The sequence below is a fragment of the Hylobates moloch genome, unplaced genomic scaffold (genome assembly GCF_009828535.3).
Source record: "Hylobates moloch isolate HMO894 unplaced genomic scaffold, HMol_V3 SCAFFOLD_10, whole genome shotgun sequence".
In the NCBI taxonomy this organism is placed as follows: domain Eukaryota; kingdom Metazoa; phylum Chordata; class Mammalia; order Primates; family Hylobatidae; genus Hylobates; species Hylobates moloch.
The window spans coordinates 104,850,343-104,863,164 of NW_026652285.1; the positions used below are offsets into that span (position 1 = coordinate 104,850,343).

The following is a 12,822-nucleotide window of genomic DNA, read 5'->3' on the forward strand; positions in this document are numbered from 1 at the left end:
ATTAACATTTAATATCACTTTAAAGCCTTCTGTGCCTGCTTCCAAACCCTGCAGAATTATGGAGATTGAAGGCTTTGGCTGGTGAGCAGGGACCCCCATGTTGGCCTCTCAACCAGTTTGGGGGTATGTGGGTGAAGGTGGGGGAGAGCACTCTGCTGGGCTATCCACTGCACAAGCACCTAGGAAATCGACTGACCTTTCTTTGCCCAGGAGACCCTCCTCTCACTGGAGTGCACGTAATCTTCAAATACCGTCTGCAAGACTGTGGCTCGCTCTCGGATTTCCTGGGGGCCAACAGCATGGGATTTCTGAGAGGGCGACGGAAGGATTAAAGGAGAGATAGAGTCAAAGTCAAGAATAATGAAGCAGTTTATAATAGATTTAATAACAGTAAAATCACACAGTAACCACCTAGGGGCCAACAAGGGTAATCCTTTCAATATTACTAGGGAAAAAAAGGGAGCTATAGAGATGTTAAAGTCAAGTAAAGATGAGGATGGCTTTATGAGAGAGAAGATCAGGCCTGTTTACTTATTCACTTACTTTTCTTCCTGACCTCTTACCATGCATGTTCAAAATCAAAGACCACTGGAGACACTTTGGAATTTTCCAAGTCCAATTCAGACATTTAAAACATCACTGAACATGAGCTGTTTTCAAATGGGTCTTGGATCTCCTAGGAATCTTCACCTTTCCCTTATACCCATCAGCGGAACACTGACAATTTATCTTCATGAGCACTCCACAGTGACCTGCCTAAAATTCTGCCTTAAAAAGTTACCCCTATCCTTGAATTTCAGAGCAGGCTTCCTCAGTGCCTAGAGCGGTTCAGACTTCTAGTGTTTCGGATTTATTCCTCCAGCCCATGGCCACTGTGGCCAGGAACCTATTAAGGAGTGAGTGGGCTGTTCCAGGACACCACACTCAAAGACTGCCTGGATCTTTGCAGCAAATCGCCCCTGTGTAAGAAGTAGCATCTGTGTGCATGCAAAGAGCCTACAGATGGAACATGTTAATAAAATAGACAATTATTTTCTTTTCATCCTTTAACAGTACCAGGGAAAAAAATTTCCTTTTTAAATATCCCCGCTAAAAACTAGTGGCTTTTATCTCCAATATCTTAAAACAAACATGAGTGCTTTCTACTGAATGTGAAATCAAGAGAACACAGATTCTTCCACCCAATGAGGCCAATCTGCCAAGTAACACTGATCACTCGAGTGGTGCTGGTGCCTCTACTTCCACCCGCCACCCCAGTGTGAGCCCCCGGGGAAAATCCAGAGTGACACCAGGTCGTGCTGCTTAACCTTGTAGAGGATGGTGTATGAGCGCTTGCATCTGGCCTCACCAAGACTCCCCAAGCCTCTCTTTCACCTTTAAGGCTGACAGAGGAAGAACAAAGGGGAAGAAAGAAAAAGCCTCATTCTCTGGATCGACGTGCATCTCTATATTAAGAGACTTAACAACGTGAAAATGTTTTTAGTTTAGTCAAATCATTCCTGCTACCTGTTTGGTTGATGACAGTCTCGCTGATTTCACAGTACAATACAAGGTCCCCCTAAGGGTTCTATCCGCTAAAATGTCAGGAGAAGAGTCACTCAGGAGCTGTGTTACCAAAGTGGACATTTGCTATTGTCATTAACAAGTTTTTTTTTTTTTTTTTTTTTTTTTACCCTCTTAACTGATGTGAAACACAAACTTTTTTTTGCTGCCCTCCTTTCGTTAAGCCACCTCAGCAGCGCAACTGTCACCTTCCCTGTGTTTTTTTTTTTTTAATATGAATGTGAAATTAGCGAGGATGCCCTTTCCCCTGGCGGACAGAATCCTCTGTTATTAAAAAGTAAAGCACTTTAATAATGAAAACTTTTTCCTCTTTTTCTTGTGTTTTAACTGTTTAAAATTAATGAGAAGGGCAGAATGGTTGTCAAAGCGATATTGAAAGCCGGGCAGCCAGGACCGAATAAGCACAAAAATCCCTCTAGAGTGTTAAATAAACAGAGCTCCAGCCCTCTCCGAATCCCTCTGTTGGTTATTGTATACATTCTGTAACAGCTCTCAGAATAGATCTGAGAGCCAGGGAGGCAGAGAGGTTTCAGAATTCCAATAAAGGCCTCAAATTAAAGACAGCCTGGTGCGAATTCCAGGAGAAAATTAAAGAGACCTCAAGCTTAAGTGACAGGTGACTTGCTTCTGTGTCACAACTGTCAGGGGATTTAGTGATAATATGGCAATATATTACAAAGGGCTTTTCTTATTCCCCCCTTTAGGTTTCAAAATGAGGCATCTTTTCTTCCCAACCAAAAAAAAAAAAAAATTACATATATATAATGTGAGTGTGTATACAAGCGAAATACGCAGGGAAAAAAAACACGATAGAACTAGGTTCACAGGTTTGAAATGATAAGGTCAGTTTTAGTAAAATATAAGAAAAAGTTAATGGCAGAAAAAAAAATATATAATACTTAGGAAAAAAAATCTTACTCCTCCCTAACCCCTGCTTCCAGAAATACCTTATTTTAAAATTGCCCCTCTTGAGAATGAATGAGGTATTTTTCAGTTGTCTTCTGGGGAGGACAGTCTAAATTTAAACTGAAGACAGAGCGGGGCAGAGTTGTGCAGCACCATCTCAGCCCCCGACAGGTAAAATGCTCCTATAATGAGAGTGGGTCAAACCCCTGAGGGCACACGGATACCTGGCAGGGCTGGCTCTCCCACCCTCCAAGACACAGAGTCAGTACTGGTTAATGAAGCTAACTTCAACTAGTGGACCATGGGTAGTTTAGAAAAACACATTTCCAACCATCCATCCGCACACAATGCACCTTTGTCTTTAATATCCTACTGATCTTGGAAAACACAGGCCATCAGAAAGGATGAGCAGGGGGCTCTAAACTTATTTTAAGATTTCGCAATGCCAGCAATGGCTCCTTTGTTAGGATAAGTTTACAGGTATATTTCATAGGACAAAAACACTTGTAGGAAAAACACGGTTGGGTGTGTGTATACTTTGATGATGAAGATTTCACACCTATCAAGAAGCAACAGATGAGTCTAAGATAAATAGGCTGGACTATTTTTATTATAAAAAGTAGTAGCAAAGGTGGCAGGTTTTTGTGATAGCCTGCACCTTGATATTGCCAACTTCCAAGGTATTTTTAAGCCAAATGGAAGGGTTTTGTTTTAATCACTTTATTGCCAAGCTGAGTTTTACCCCCATGGTCCCTAGAACCTTCTGAGTGCTTCCCAGTAAAGTTGAAAGATCAAATTTATTCTCTTTGTAGGTAGGTGAACATTCACACACCCAGACATAGCTATATATATTTTATATACCTAAATATGAAATATACATTTTACAGATGCTTCACTCGCTTTCTTTCTGTTCACAGAAGCCCAAAAATGTATGTGCCAAAGGGACATTTACCATGGGCTTCAATCGCGCTGGGTGAAGGAGAGGGGCACTGTAATGAGGTGTCTGGCTATCTGAACGAAAGGCCTAGCTACTGAACCCACATTTACATGCCTGGCATTAGTTCACATGCTAGAGAACTGCTCAAATTGAGGGCAGCAATTAAGACACGTGGTATTTCTTATGCACAACAGAATTAAAAGTTGTATCCAGCATCTACTTTATTCTTCTTACTACTGACATGAATCATACATAAAATACTCTCTCAGGTTGTGTATATCTATGTGATAATTAGTAACACAGTCAATTTAGTTTAGTTTTTCTTTTTCCTCTGAATTCAAGTTAAACTTGGCTCAGCAAGCCAGGTCTTTACCAACATGACACCTACAACGTAGGATGGTTAATTTAGCTTTTTAAGTTAACCAGTTATATCATGAAAACCCAAACTTGCTCAGCTTTTCTAAAAAAAAAAAAAAAAAAAAAAAAAAAAAATCACCAAACCTTAAAAATATCCAAGCATTCACTACTATCTATCAAGGTAGGAGCTGGGGCTGAGATCATGAGACTGAGTTTCTTGACCTAAGAATTTATGAGGTCTGGAACTCTACAGGGCACTTTATGCCTCGTTTTATTTAAATCTCACGGCAACTGTATGTTTTACAGATGGGAAAACTGAGACTGGGGAAGAGGATAATCTGCCTGAGATTGCAGAGCTAACAGCTGGGAAGCAAAGATTCAAACTCAAACTCATATCTGTCTGACTCTGGGACCTGGCTCTTACTCATGAAGTTAGAACTGCTCCTCAAGTCTCAGCAAGTCCTTGAGGCTGGCCTCAAGCCAGGGAAAAGGCTTAAGGAGAAGAATTTATGCTGCAAGGCCACAGAAGGACAGATGTTACCAAAAAAAATGACTGTAGCTTGTTGCTGAAAGAGTGGAGGGAGATGCAGCTGCTCCACTCCTTCTTTGGGGATGTGTCCTTCAGGAGAGGCTTCCTGCCCTTCTACAGCTTCCCTGCATTGTGCAGACACACAACAATCAACTCCCTGGAGAGAAATGATCTGCACTCGGGGATAAAGACTGACACCAATGCCAGGCCCAGAAAGAGCATAACTGAGACTAAGTTTGATCAAACCTACCATCTCATTTTGTAATTGTGCTACTTGCTCTTATTTCTGGAGAGCTGGCAGATGCTAATGTTCCACTTATCATGATACAGCAAAAAAGGGCACTGGGATTCATGTCCCTGAGTCTGGGCTTTAATTCCACATCTGCGACTAACTTGTATGACTACAAATAATCCTGATAGTTACAGTAATAATAAAAAATGCCCTTTGGGCCAGGTGCGGTGACTCATGCTTGTAATCCCAGCACTTTGGGAGGCCAAGATGGGCAGATCACCTGAGGTCAGGAGTTTGAGGCCAGCCTGGCCAACATGGTGAAACCCCATCTCTACTAAAAATACAAAAGTTAGGCGGGCGTGGTGGTATGTGTCTGTAATCCAGCTACTTGGGAGGCTGAGGCAGGAGAATCGCTTGAACCCAGGAGGTGGAGGTTGCAATAAGCTGAGATCACGCCACTGCATTCCAGCCTGGGAGACACAGCGAGACTCCATCTCAAAAAAAAAAAAAAAAAAAAAGCCCTTTGGTCCTATGCTTTATACTTGGGACTCCAGGACTATTTCGCACACATTCCTCTGACATCCTTAGAAGAACACTATTTTATCTCAACTTTACATGCGAAGAAACTGAGGCTTAAAAAGGTCCAGTCCTGGCCGGGTGCAGTGGCTCATGACTGTAATCCCAGCACTTTGGGAGGCCGAGGTGGGCGGATCACAAAGTCAAGAGATTGAGACCATCCTGGCCAACATAGTGAAACCCTGTCTCTACTAAAAATACGAAAATTAGGTGGGAATGGTGGCATGCGCCTGTATTCTCAGCTACTTGGGAGGCTGAGGCAGGAGAATTGCTTGAACCTGGGAGGCAGAGGTTGTAGTGAGCCAAGATCATGCCACTGTACTCCAGCCTGGCGACAGAGCAAGACTCCATCTCAAAAAAAAAAAAGAAAGGTCCAGTCACACGCTGGTAACAGATGAGGAACGTGACCCTGAGGCGTGCTCTTAGCCACTCTGCTACACTGCCTCTCCGAAAAGAAACTAAGGCTTAGAGAGGTCCAGTCCCTGCCCAAGGTCACACACTGGTGACAGATGAGGAACATGACCCTAAGGCCATGCTCTTAGCCACTTCGCTACACTGCCTCCTCCAACAGCTCCCCATCTGCTCCCTGCTGATCCCACAGAGCTGCCCTGGAGCCATAATGAAGTATCTGGGGGAACATTAAAAAAGAAACCAAAAGGCCGGCTATGGTGGCTCACACCTGTAATCCCAGCACTTTGGGAGGCCAAGGCGGGTGAATCACGAGGTCAGGAGTTTGAGACCAGCCTGACCAACATGGTGAAACCCCGTCCCTACTAAAAATACAAAAAAATTAGCTGGGCATGGTAGCATGTGCCTGTAATCCCAGCTGCTTAAGAGGCTGAGGCAGGAGAATCACTTGAACCCGGGAGGCGGGGGTTGCAGTGAGCCAAGATCGCGCCACTGCACTCCAGCATGGGCGACAGAGCGAGATTCCGTCTCAAAAAAAAAAAAAGAAAGAAACCAAAAAGCCCCTTAACTAGAATTTATGATAGTTCCAAAAGAACGGAAGTGTGCCAAGACCAATGAAGATCTGTCTGGTCACAGGTCAACACCCCTAAACAACAAACTTAATAAAGGGTGGTCCAGAGGCTTATGAGTCTTACATGAAGTACTGACTTGCTTAAAGTAACCTGATGACCAATGGAGTCTTTAATAGCTTTTATTGTTCACAGGGATCTTTGCTGTGGTTGATCAAATTTCACCTCTAAAAATGACTAACATTTCCTTATTTAAAAAAAGATTCAATTATCTTAGTTTAGTTAATACTAATAAAGGCATATTGGTATACAGTTAAATATATGCGCTTTGAAGTTAAGACTTCAAATCCCAGAATGACTAACGCATATGAGTGTGCCCCTGTGAAAGTTCCTTTACCTCTCTAAGTCTCAGTTTCCTCATCTATAAATTGGGGCCATCACTACCTTCTCAGATTGCTATAAGATTAAATGGGACCGTGCAAGTAAAAAGTGTAGCACAGTCCTAGGTTGGGAATACACATTTTGCTAATAGAGGCTATGGCTATTTCCTCTCCTGGTATTACATACATGTCCTTAGATGCTCTCTAAAACAAGAGAACTTAAGTCAGGGTCAGTGAAATGGGGTCCCTCCCTGCTCAGGGAGAATAATGATCCAAATACAGGCACATGCTAAAGCATGAAAGAAACTCTTAAGCTTGATCTATCTGGCCCTGATTTTCCGGTCCATCCTCAGGCATACAAAAACAAATGTAAAATATTCAAGTGATTAATATCTCATAGACAAAATTACATATAGCAACACTGTACCCACACACGGGAATACTGAGTAAGGGGGTGGGATGGGTGAGGGAATAATGATCTAGTCGGGTGCAGCCTTAAGAGAAGGAGCAGGAAAGGGTGTCCAGGGCTGCCTGCACCTGCTCAGACTCTCCATATGGAACTGCACGGATAATAAAAATTTTTCTTCTTAATGATCTCAACTTTACTCTTCCTCTGTGGATAGCACACACACATTAAAAAATGGATGAACTAAGTGTGTCTGAAAGGAGACACAGAGATACTTATTTCTTCCACGCTGTCTGGGATAGGCAGGTCTAGGCAGCCGTCCTTGCTGAGAAATCTGGACAGGGACCACCGGGGCTGAGCGTGTGGCGCTGCCTCCAGACTTATTCTGGCCTGGACCTCCTTTCTGGGGAGCCTGCTGCTGTCTGGCAGGCTTCCAGAATGGACCGTAGCCCACTCGCTAGATGAGAGTGGCAAACGCATCCAGAAGCAAAGATGAGAAAAAAAAAAAAAAAAAAAAAATCAAGATTTGGCCTCATCTAATGTTCATGGTTCTTAAAATAAATGTTTTGCTTGACAGAGGAAGTAACCCATACACAAAGTCTCTACTACCCCAAATCAAGTGAGTCACGTCTGTTGGCAGTGAGCACAATAAATAACAAAACTCACCTGGGCTCCCCATCGTTTCCCTTTAAAACAATCATCTCTTGTCAGAACACACAAAATATCTTCCATCTTAATCTCAGAAACGCTGTAAAAGGAAGGGCACAGCAAGGTAACTTTTTGCTCTTTCAAAAACACCCAAGACCTTGATGCACAAAACTGGCCTATTCTTGAGCTAATTAGACATGAAGTAGAAGTGACACCTTCCCAGGAAAGGAAATATTTTCCTAAACTCTTAGGAATTGAGAAGGGGGCCTCTATGATATTAAAGGGACAGGATGATATTCCTGACAATGTATTTCCTCTCTGATGAATTTAAAATAGGCTACATTTAGAATTTCCTTAATAGAGACTGTGTCATTATTTCTTAATAAATCTTGAATACCAAACAAGTGTGCCCACTCACTGATCCACTCCCTTGATTTGAGCAGATGACGATAAAACAGAAAGCATCTTGGTCTCTTTAGTTTATACTGAAGAGAAAAAAAAAAAAAGGAAGAAAAGGGTGGCCAAACATCCTCCACTGTGGGGTAAACACCCCTGTGAGGGTAACGAGGGTACAAAGCCCTGTCCACAGCAGCACTGGCCTTTCTTCTTCTACCCTGGAGGAGCTTCACTCCCCCGTCTCTTAATTACTGAGGGGTGAAGACCAAAGGATCTCTAACGAAGCCAGAGCTGTGTGCCAAGCACTGAGACAAGAGCTTGGGCTTCACTCAGCAACAGAAGCCACAAGGAGCCAGAACACAAGAGTCAGGCCTGCTAGCAGTGGAGTCTGGAAAGCCCCCGCTTCACCCAATCGCCTGCAAGGCCACAGCATTTGAATGTAAGGAGCAGAGAGAGACTTGCGTGTCAGAGATGAAGGAAGAAACGTGAGCTGCTGAAAAGATACTTCCCAGGGAGAAAGAGAAACAGAAAGAGAAGAAGGAGTTCTGGGGGGGAAACAGATCATAAAAAGACAAATGATTTTGTTGTGTGCTCTTTTTTTTTTTTTTTTGAAAATGTAACAGCAAATTAAAACATGAATGGCAACCTCTTAGGTGGGAGAAGACAATTCTCCCCCTTTCACCCAAAGGTTACTCTGACAAGGCTATGAATGAAAATGTCACGTCTCTGACAGCGATTTACCTGAAATGTGTCATCTCCCCGCACACACCCCCAGCCCTCACCCCTCAGCATCTTCTCTCTGCTGCCAACTCACAGCCCTATGGATGAGTGAAGCCTTTTTACAGCAGCAAAGAGTCAACCAGAGGAGGCAGAGCATGCTCTGAAAGGGCAGGAGTCGGAGGGAGTGCCCTGACTTCAAGGGAAATCTATTTTTCATAGGAGAGAGGAATGCATGGGTATTGAACTCGCCGCTCATTTGTGCTTGGCACCCTGAGGGAAGGTGAAAACAGAGCCCAGTCCCATCTTTTTCTTGGTCTATCTGATTTGCTTCTATTCATCACTTTTTTCTTGAGAAAAAAAAGAGGAAAAACACACAAATAAAAGAAATGCAAGAATTTGGAGTCAAATCTTGAAGCAGAAAGAAGAAAGAGTAATGCCACTTGCAGTCAGGAATACAAAAAGCTAAATATGCCACAGAACAGAAAGGCAGTGTTCTCAAATGCATGTGCTGATATTCCAGCCGGAGCGTGGCTCGTATGCTGTGTGTCCACATGGTGACGGCGGGGAACCATACACCCTAAGCAAACGGGAACTGGAGTGATTTACAGTTTAAAAGGGCCTTCTTCCTCTTCCTAAGAAATTGCTGCTTCTGAGGAACAAAGCAAATCTACTATGATTATTTATGGGTCCATCAACAGATCTGAATCACCTCACCTTAGTATGAAATGAGATGGATAAATAAATAAATTCCAGGAACTGTCTTATGCCTGATCTAAGAAATACATGTTTTGATGAAGCATTTACATTTTAATAAACCAATGATGATTTTCATTAGAAACACATTTAAAGGGGAGGCAGAAAAAAGTTAAGAAGTTGACAAATACAAAGAAGTCAAAAGAATGCAGAAGCAAAGTTCTGAGCATCTAGACAGAGGTGGCAATGGCCCAGGAACCTGTCTCTTGCCCTGTCTGCTCCATTCAACTGCCAGGGCGAGCACCGCAGCGCTCGGTCTACGAAGGCGGGCAGCCATTTGTCGTGCTGGCCCTTGCTGCCGAGAGCCTCGGCCTGCCTTCTCCAATCTGCCCTGTGGTGCCTCAGCCCTCCCAACGCCCCTCTGTCTGGCTCTCATGTTCTCAGGCACGAAACATGCACATGCTTCCTCCTCAAAAAAAAATATTTAGGAGTCGACCTTTTGGATTCTAAAAACTTTCAAGTCTGCTTCTTCCCACTGCACACTTTGCAACTAGTTAATAGGGGTTTTGTTGTTGTTTCGCATTAAGTCAAAGAAATAGTTCACGTATAGATATAGCGAATGTAGAGCCTCTCCTCAAACAGAAATTGGGAAGAACAATGCATGACTGCAACGTAATAACCCAGATTCTGAGGTCTGTTTAAGTTGATTACAGTGCGCCCACGAGGCAGGCAGCAGTCCAGGCCCAGGCCCCTCACAAGTGAGTTTTCAAAGCAGACGCCAGTGAAGTGGGGCTCACGCAAGGACCCTCCCTCCTCACGCAAATGCTCTTCCACCACCCTGTAGAGTTCCTCCCCAAAAGACCTACACTTCCTCCTTTCGGAAGAGGTGGTGTCATCACCGAGTTGTCTCCTTTCTAATGCGGGATTAAAAAGGGAGTCACATAAATGCGGGCACACTATTTTTTCCAGACAAGATCATCACAGCAGATGACGGTATTTGTTATGTCTTTAAAATATACCTGACTCCCTAATACTTCATGCCGTTGCTAATCACTGTTTTCCCTTCTCAATTTTACCTTTATATTTGAGCCCTTCATAGCAATCTACTTGAATGTGTTATTAGAGAAAAATGAAGAGAGCAGAAAGAGAGAGGCACCTCTGCTGTTAACTCTGGCGTTAGACAATTATCATTGGACTCTGCAACTGCTGTCACTCATTTTTCTTAGGAAGAGGTCATGTTAAAGTGAATGAGCATGGGGGAACATCCGGAGAGCTGCAGCCAGGAAGGAACGGGAGAATGGAAAGTGAACGAGCATGGAGGAACATCCAGGGAGCTGCGGCCAGGAAGGAACAGGAGAATGGAATTTGTAGCTCTAGAATGGAAGGAAGAGGAAAAGAAGTGTGGAGCGACTGACAGGCTGTTACGGTGTGGTGACTACATTTTCTATTGTGGGGTCACAACACAAAATTCTGAAGATGCTTTCTGCGTGTGCACAAATTCCTATGGCAGAGAAAAGCAGCCACCAGCAGCACTGTGACGGGCTCCCAGAATGTGAGAACAGGGTCAGGGAGGAAAAGGAAACCGGCTGCGCCAGCGGGCTTGCATTTCACCTTCTCCAGGGTTCCTGGTACACCCGCCTGGTGGGTGTCAGCCTCGATGCTGAAAGGACAGCAAAGAGAGGTCGGCCAGCCTCCAGCTGAGGGAGCTCAGAACTCAGCCGGAGAAGCAGCGCTGGGTGAAAAGTGACTGACTCATCTATATGAGACGTCTTTCACTAATAAGATACATATGCACATCTTCCTTAACACATAAAAACCACTCTTTCAACTGACAGATTGTGTTAAGATAAAGAACACACTGAAGAAAGGAAAACCCAAACTATTATTTTGGACCCCCTGACATTACAACCAGGAGTAGTTTCCTGCCTCTCTCAACACTGAAGGACACACAGCACATTTTCTGAATGAGCCTCAGTCCGTAAGTGTTCACGCTAACAACCTTGAAAGAGTTTTGAAAAGTCTTACTAGCATGAGAGGCAGAGTTCTGCGGGTGGGAGATGGGGCAGGTATGGTGGGGACAGCCAACACGGCTCCTGCAACTGAGTGAGCTGCACCCCACAACAGGCCCGCAGGCTGCCTGCTAGGATGTTTTCATTCTAATGAAGAATGTAGTGCTTTTTTCTAGCACTGTACTTTAGGGGAGAAAAGTGTTGCAGTTTTATTTAATGTTTTACATAAAACACAGGGCTGGGCAAGGAAAAAGAAATAAGACTATCCCATTTACAGAGAGCTGGGCTGTGTGCTCATGGCACGCCAGGTCTGGAATCCAGGGCTTTACACAGAGGTATGAGGTGCTGAACTGTGACACACAAGATGGCGGCTGAAATGTCCTGGCTGTGAGTGTAGTGTGGATTTCAACTGCCTCAAAATCATTTCCCCTAGGGTCATCTTCCTGGGGGAGGGAAATTGTGTGATGAGTAAAAAGCATTATTTCTTTAAAAGACAAATCGACTTTGAAGATACAAACCATTAATTGCAAGAAATAAACGTTGTGAATAAAAGGCCTTCAGAAGCTGCGAAGATGGTACACACTTATCTTACAGGAGAAACGAAACACAGCTCTCTAAAAGAAAACCAAGTACAACAGATCGTCCTATGACTTAGTCTGGCAACACAATGAAAACTGTCATGTGCTGAGGATATTAAGGGTTTTAGTTTTTGCCACTGGCTATTCTGGGACTCATTTAGGGATCACAAGGGTTAATGGCTCTTCGTCAGCTTACAAGGCCCATCCACTGTAAAAAGCGACAGAAAGTTAATTAGGTGAGATCAGCCGAAACCCCATTCAGGTTTCTGACTCACTTGATTTTGTGAGAAGCCAACGAGTTGACATATTCTGCCTCCGAAGGAGCCAAAATGAGCAGGCTGCTCCCATGGCAGCCAATCCGTGCGGTTCTTCCAATCCGGTGGATGTATTCTGCAGGTGAAGATGGAGCGCTGTACTAAAAAGGGTAACAAAAATGAAGGCATTCATAGATCAAGGGACTGCCATTAATTGGAAGTGCAATACTCCTCACCTGCCTCCAGGTATCCCAAGAATTAAATCCTGGTGCTATGGTTACCCTAACACAATCACAAGAAGTCACTCAACCCTGAAACTCCTGGCTTCACTGGAAATAACAAGGCTCCGACACGCAAATGTGAACAGTGGCCAAGTTTCCGATAAACGAGACGTCTTCTCATCCCAGTATCTCCTTTTTAATTTTACTTCTCCACAGGTCTCTTCATTTTCTTATTTGCATCTTTCACTGTGGTGACTGGATGAGGTGAAAATGTAGGCAGGTGGGGGTAAATTTCTCCAGGATGACCACATGACCTTGGCCTACTACCTTGGTAGACAAGGCCACAGGGTGAGGTGTCCAGAGGACACTGGAGGGTATAAGGATGAAGGGGCTCCCTGCTCTGTGGGCAGGGTCTACCTCTGATGCCAGGCCACCAGGAG

General features: G+C 44.0%; 1 protein-coding gene across 7 annotated transcripts in view; it reads right to left on the reverse strand.

The window, feature by feature from the left end:
- The window catches only part of DDX31 (DEAD-box helicase 31), a 96,831-nt gene that overhangs the window by 44,700 nt on the left and 39,309 nt on the right, over window positions 1–12,822 (reverse strand). For 2 of the 7 annotated variants that reach the window (XM_058444915.1, XM_032165486.2), the window contains exons 16-18: window positions 12,183–12,322; window positions 7,530–7,611; window positions 197–308 (exon numbers count right to left, since the gene is read on the reverse strand). In XM_058444915.1, coding sequence (XP_058300898.1) covers window positions 197–308; window positions 7,530–7,611; window positions 12,183–12,322 — 334 coding nt within the window. Of the gene's footprint in view, window positions 1–196; window positions 309–7,529; window positions 7,612–12,182; window positions 12,323–12,822 lie in introns of those variants that run through there. The other 5 variants (XM_058444917.1, XR_004249993.2, XM_032165488.2 and 2 more) reach the window with 5 other exon arrangements.